At 45.9% G+C, this 5,603-nt stretch overlaps 1 protein-coding gene across 1 annotated transcript in view; it reads right to left on the bottom strand.

Annotated features, from left to right (window-relative positions):
• LOC144326373 (extracellular fatty acid-binding protein-like) overlaps window positions 1–4,724 on the bottom strand; it is an 11,768-nt gene extending 7,044 nt beyond the window's left edge. Inside the window, exons 1-2 of the mRNA XM_077922941.1 lie at window positions 4,542–4,724; window positions 1,084–1,154 (exon numbers count right to left, since the gene is read on the bottom strand). Coding sequence (XP_077779067.1) covers window positions 1,084–1,154; window positions 4,542–4,663 — 193 coding nt within the window. The 5' untranslated portion in view covers window positions 4,664–4,724. The remainder of the gene's footprint in view (window positions 1–1,083; window positions 1,155–4,541) is intronic.
• Window positions 4,725–5,603: the final 879 nt, after the last annotated feature.

Raw genomic sequence — 5,603 nt, forward strand, 5'->3', positions numbered from 1 at the left:
GGATTATTCGTATTAAAAATAGGATTATTCAGATTAAAAATAGGATTATTCCGGTTAAAAGGCAAGCATTCGCATTCAAGACAGGGCGATTGAGATGAAAAATGGGATTCTTCAGATGAAAAATGGGATTATTCAGATGAAAAATGGGATTATTCGTATTAAAAATGGGATTATTCGTATTAAAAATAGGATTATTCAGATGAAAAATGGGATTATTCGTATTAAAAATAGGATTATTCAGATGAAAAATGGGATTATTCGTATTAAAAAGACGATTATTCATATTAAAAATAGGATTATTCATATTAAAAAGACAAGTATTCGTATTAAAAAGACGAGTATTCTGATTAAAAATAGGATTATTCAGATTAAAAAGACGATTATTCTGATTAAAAATAGGATTATTCAGATTAAAAAGACAAGTATTCTGATTACAAATAGGATTATTCATATTAAAAAGAATATTCTGATTAAAAATAGGATTATTCAGACTAAAAATAGGATTATTCAGATTAAAAATAGGATTATTCAGATTAAACTATTAAAAATGCAAACATTCAGATTCAAAATAGGGCTATTCAGATTAAAAATGGGATTATTCAGATAAAAAATGGGATTATTCGTATTAAAAATAGGATTATTCGTATTAAAAATAGGATTATTCGTATTAAAAATAGGATTATTTGTATTAATAATACGATTGTTCGTATTAAAAATAGGATTATTCATATTAAAAATAGGATTGTTCATATTAAAAATAGGATTGCTCATATTAAAAATAGGATTATTCATAATGCAAATAGGATTATTCGTATTAAAAATAAGGTTATTAATATTAAAAATACCATTATTCAGAATAAAAATACAATTATTCAAATTAAAAATACCATTATTCAGAATAAAAATACACTTATTCAGAATAAAAATATGAATATCAATATTAAAAATACGATTATTAAGATTTAAATACGATTGTTAATATTAAAAATGATGATTATTATTATTATTAATTTCCGGCCTAGCTGGCTGAGTTTCTGGCAAAATGATATTTCTGACATATAAATGATATTTCCCAATACGAACTGCATTTGTGGTAGTATTTCCCGTCTTCGCCTCTCTTGAAAACCATCTTGAAGGATTTGCAGCCGTGGGGTCTGACGAGAAAAAGGGGGAGCGAGAAAAAGAAAAGATATATATTTATCGGGGGGAAATCGGGAGATCGGACTTCCTGGTCCAAACTAGGGACTTCCTGGTCCAAACTAGGGACTTCCTGGTCCAAACTAGGGACTTCCTGGTCCAAACTAGGGACTTCCTTTCCCAAACTAGGGACTTCCTGGTCCAAACTAGGGACTTCCTGTTCCAAACTAGGGACTTCCTGTTCTAAAATAGGGACTTCCTATTCCAAAAGTGGGACATCCCATTCCATGAAAACAGGGACTTCCTGTTCCAAAAGAGGGACTTCCTATTACAAAAGTGGGACATCCCATTCCATGAAAACAGGGACTTCCTGTTCCAAAAGAGGGACTTCCTGTTCCAAAACAGGAGGGATCCCCCATTCTGTCAAAATAGGGACTTCCTGTTCCAAACTAGGGACTTCCTGTTCCAAACTAGGGACTTCCTGGTCCAAACTATGGACTTCCTGGTCCAAACTAGGGACTTCCTGGTCCAAACTAGGGACTTCCTGTTCCAAAACTGGGACATCCCATTCCATGAAAACAGGGACTTCCTGTTCCAAACTAGGGACTTCCTGGTCCAAACTAGGGACTTCCTGGTCCAAACTAGGGACTTCCTGGTCCAAACTAGGGACTTCCTGTTCCAAAAGAGGGACTTCCTATTCCAAAACTGGGACATCCCATTCCATGAAAACAGGGACTTCCTGTTCAAAAATAGGGACTTCCTATTCCAAACTAGGGACTTCCTGGTCCAAACTAGGGACTTCCTGTTCTAAAATAGGGACTTCCTATTACAAAAGTGGGACATCCCATTCCATGAAACTAGGGACTTCCTGTTCCAAAATAGGGACTTCCTATTCCTAAATAGGGACACCCCATCCTGTGAAAAGAGGGATTTCCTGTTCCAAAACAGGGACCCCCCATTCCCTCAAAATAGGGACTTCCTGTTCCAAAATAGGGAATTCCTGTTCCAAAATAGGGAAACCCCATTCCATTAAACTAGGGACTTCCTATTCCAAACTAGGGACTTCCTGTTCCAAACTAGGGACTTCCTGGTCCAAAACTGGGACATCCCATTCCATGAAACTAGGGACTTCCTGTTCCAAACTAGGGACTTCCTGGTCCAAACTAGGGACTTCCTGGTCCAAACTAGGGACTTCCTGGTCCAAACTAGGGACTTCCTGTTCCAAAAGAGGGACTTCCTATTCCAAAACTGGGACATCCCATTCCATGAAAACAGGGACTTCCTGTTCAAAAATAGGGACTTCCTATTCCAAACTAGGGACTTCCTGGTCCAAACTAGGGACTTCCTGTTCTAAAATAGGGACTTCCTATTACAAAAGTGGGACATCCCATTCCATGAAACTAGGGACTTCCTGTTCCAAAATAGGGACTTCCTATTCCTAAATAGGGACACCCCATCCTGTGAAAAGAGGGATTTCCTGTTCCAAAACAGGGACCCCCCATTCCCTCAAAATAGGGACTTCCTGTTCCAAAATAGGGAATTCCTGTTCCAAAATAGGGAAACCCCATTCCATTAAACTAGGGACTTCCTATTCCAAACTAGGGACTTCCTGTTCCAAACTAGGGACTTCCTGGTCCAAAACTGGGACATCCCATTCCATGAAACTAGGGACTTCCTGTTCCAAAAGAGGGACTTCCTACTCCAAAACTGGGACATCCCATTCCATGAAACTAGGGACTTCCTGTTCCAAAATAGGGACTTCCTGTTCCAAAATAGGAAAACCCCATTCCATGAAACTAGGGACTTCCTGTTCCAAAATAGGGACTTCCTATTCCAAACTAGGGACTTCCTGGTCCAAACTAGGGACTTCCTGGTCCAAAATAGGGAAACCCCATTCCATGAAACTGGGGACTTCCTGTTCCAAACTAGGGACTTCCTGTTCCAAAACAGGGACCCCCCCATTCTGTCAAAATAGGGACTTCCTGTTCCAAAATAGGGAAACCCCATTCCATGAAACTAGGGACTTCCTGTTCCAAAATAGGGACTTCCTGTTCCAAACTAGGGATTTCCTGGTCCAAAATAGGGACTTCCTATTCCACAATAGGGACTTCCTGTTCCAAAAGAGGGACTTCCCGTTCCAAAACAGGGACTTCCTGTTCCAAAAGAGGGACTTCCTCTCCCCAAACCAGGCCCTTCCTCTCCCAAACCAGGCCCTTCCTGTCCCAAACCAGCCACTTCCTCTCCCAAACCAGCCACTTCCTCTCCCAAACCAGCCACTTCCTCTCCCAAACCCATCCTGTTCCAAAACAGGGACTTCCTCTTCCCAAACAGAGACCTCCTATTCCAAAACCGTGACTTCCTGTTGCAAAATAGGACTTCCTCTCCCCAAACCAGGGACTTCCTCTCCCAAACCAGCCACTTCCTTTCCCCAAACCAGGGTCTTCCTCTCCCCAAACCAGCCACTTCCTCTCCCAAACCCATCCTGTTCCAAAACCGTGACTTCCTCTCCCCAAACCAGGGACTTCCTCTCCCAAACCAGGCCCTTCCTGTTCCCAAACCAGCCACTTCCTCTTCCAAAACAGGCACTTCCTCTTCCCAAACAGAGACCTCCTATTCCAAAACCGTGACTTCCTCTCCCAAACCAGCCACTTCCTCTCCCAAAACAGGGACACCCCACCCCAAAACAGGCCCTTCCTCTTCCCAAACCAGCCACTTCCTCTCCCCAAACCAGGGACTTCCTCTCCCAAACCAGCCACTTCCTCTCCAAAACCAGGGACACCCCACCCCAAACCAGCCACTTCCTGTCCCAAACCAGCCACTTCCTCTCCCCCAAGTCCGTCCGGAGGACCCTCCTGCCCCCTTCCACCCCATCCTGTTCCAAAGCAGGGACTTCCTGTTGCCAAATAGGGCTTCCTCTCCCCCAACCAGGGACTTCCTCTCCCAAACCAGCCACTTCCTCTCCCAAAGCAGCCACTTCCTGTTCCCAAACCAGCCACTTCCTCTTCCAAAACAGGGACACCCCACCCCAAACCAGGCACTTCCTCTTCCCAAACAGGCACTTCCTGTCCCAATCAGCCACTTCCTCTCCCAAAACAGGCACTTCCTCTCCCAAACCAGCCACTTCCTGTCCCAAACCAGGGACACCCCACCCCAAAACAGGCCCTTCCTCTCCCCAACCAGCCACTTCCTCTCCCAAACCAGGCCCTTCCTCTCCCAAACCAGCCACTTCCTCTTCCAAAACAGGGACACCCCACCCCAAACCAGGGACTTCCTCTCCCAAACCATCCACTTCCTCTCCCCAAACCAGCCACTTCCTCTCCCAAACCAGGCCCTTCCTCTCCCCAACCAGCCCCTTCCTCTCCCCAAACCAGCCACTTCCTGTCCCACCCCAGCCACTTCCTCACGTGGGGATGCTGGTCTCCACCACCACGTCTTCTCCTTCCAAGGCGACGTCCACCATGACGATCTTCATCTTCTCCATGTGCTTCAGGATCTTGGGGTCGGTGGTGCTGAGGGCCAAGGTCATCCATCTTCCTTGGGCCTGGAAGGAAGGAAGGAAGGAAGGAAGGAGTGAAGGAAGGGAGGAAGGGAGGGAGGAAGGAGGGAGGGAGGAAGGAGGGAGGGAAGGGAGGAGGGAGGGAGGAAGGAGGGAGTGAAGGAGGGAGGGAAGGAAGGAAGGAGGGAGGGAGGGAGGGAAGAAGGGAGGAAAGGAAGGAAGGTGGGAGGGAGGGAGGAGGGAGGGAAGGAAGGAAGGAGGGAGGGAGGAAGGAAGGGAGGGAGGGAGGGAGGGAGGGAGGAAGGAAGGAAGGAAGGAAGGAGAGAAGGAAGGAGGGAAGGAAGGGAGGGAGGAGGGAAGGAGAGAGGGAGGGAAGAGGGAGGGAGGGAAGGAAGGAGGAAGGAAGGAGGGAGGAAAGGGAGGAAGGGAGGGAGGGAAGGAAGGAAGGAGTGAAGGAAGGAGGGAGGGAGAGAGAGAAGGAAGGAGGGAGGGAGGGAAAGGGAGAGAGAGAGAGAGGAGAGAGAGAGAAGGAAGGAAGGAAGGAAAGAAGGAAGGAAGGAGAGCGAGAAGGAAGGAAGGAGGGAGGAGAGGGAAGAAGGGAAGAGAGAGAGAGAGAGAGAGAGAGGAAGGAAGGAATAAAAGAATGAAGGATGAAGGAAGGAAGGAAAAAGGAAAGAAAGAAGGGAGGGAGGGAGGGGGAGGGAAGGATAAAGAGAGAGATAAAGACAGACAGACAGAAAGAAAGAAAGGAAAGAAGGAAGGAAGATAGGAAGGAAGGGAGGGAGGGGAGAGGGGAGGGAGGAAGGAAGGAAGAAAGAAGGAAGATGGGTGGAAGGAAGGAAGGAAGGAAGGCAGGAGAAAGAGAGAGATAGAGGGATAGATTGAGGGGAGGGAGGGAGGGAGAAAGAATGAAAGGAAGGAAGGAAGGAAGGAAGGAAGGGAAGGAAGGAAGGAAGAGGCGAGACAGAGG

Source organism: Podarcis muralis, chromosome W (genome assembly GCF_964188315.1).
Source record: "Podarcis muralis chromosome W, rPodMur119.hap1.1, whole genome shotgun sequence".
In the NCBI taxonomy this organism is placed as follows: Eukaryota; Metazoa; Chordata; class Lepidosauria; order Squamata; family Lacertidae; genus Podarcis; species Podarcis muralis.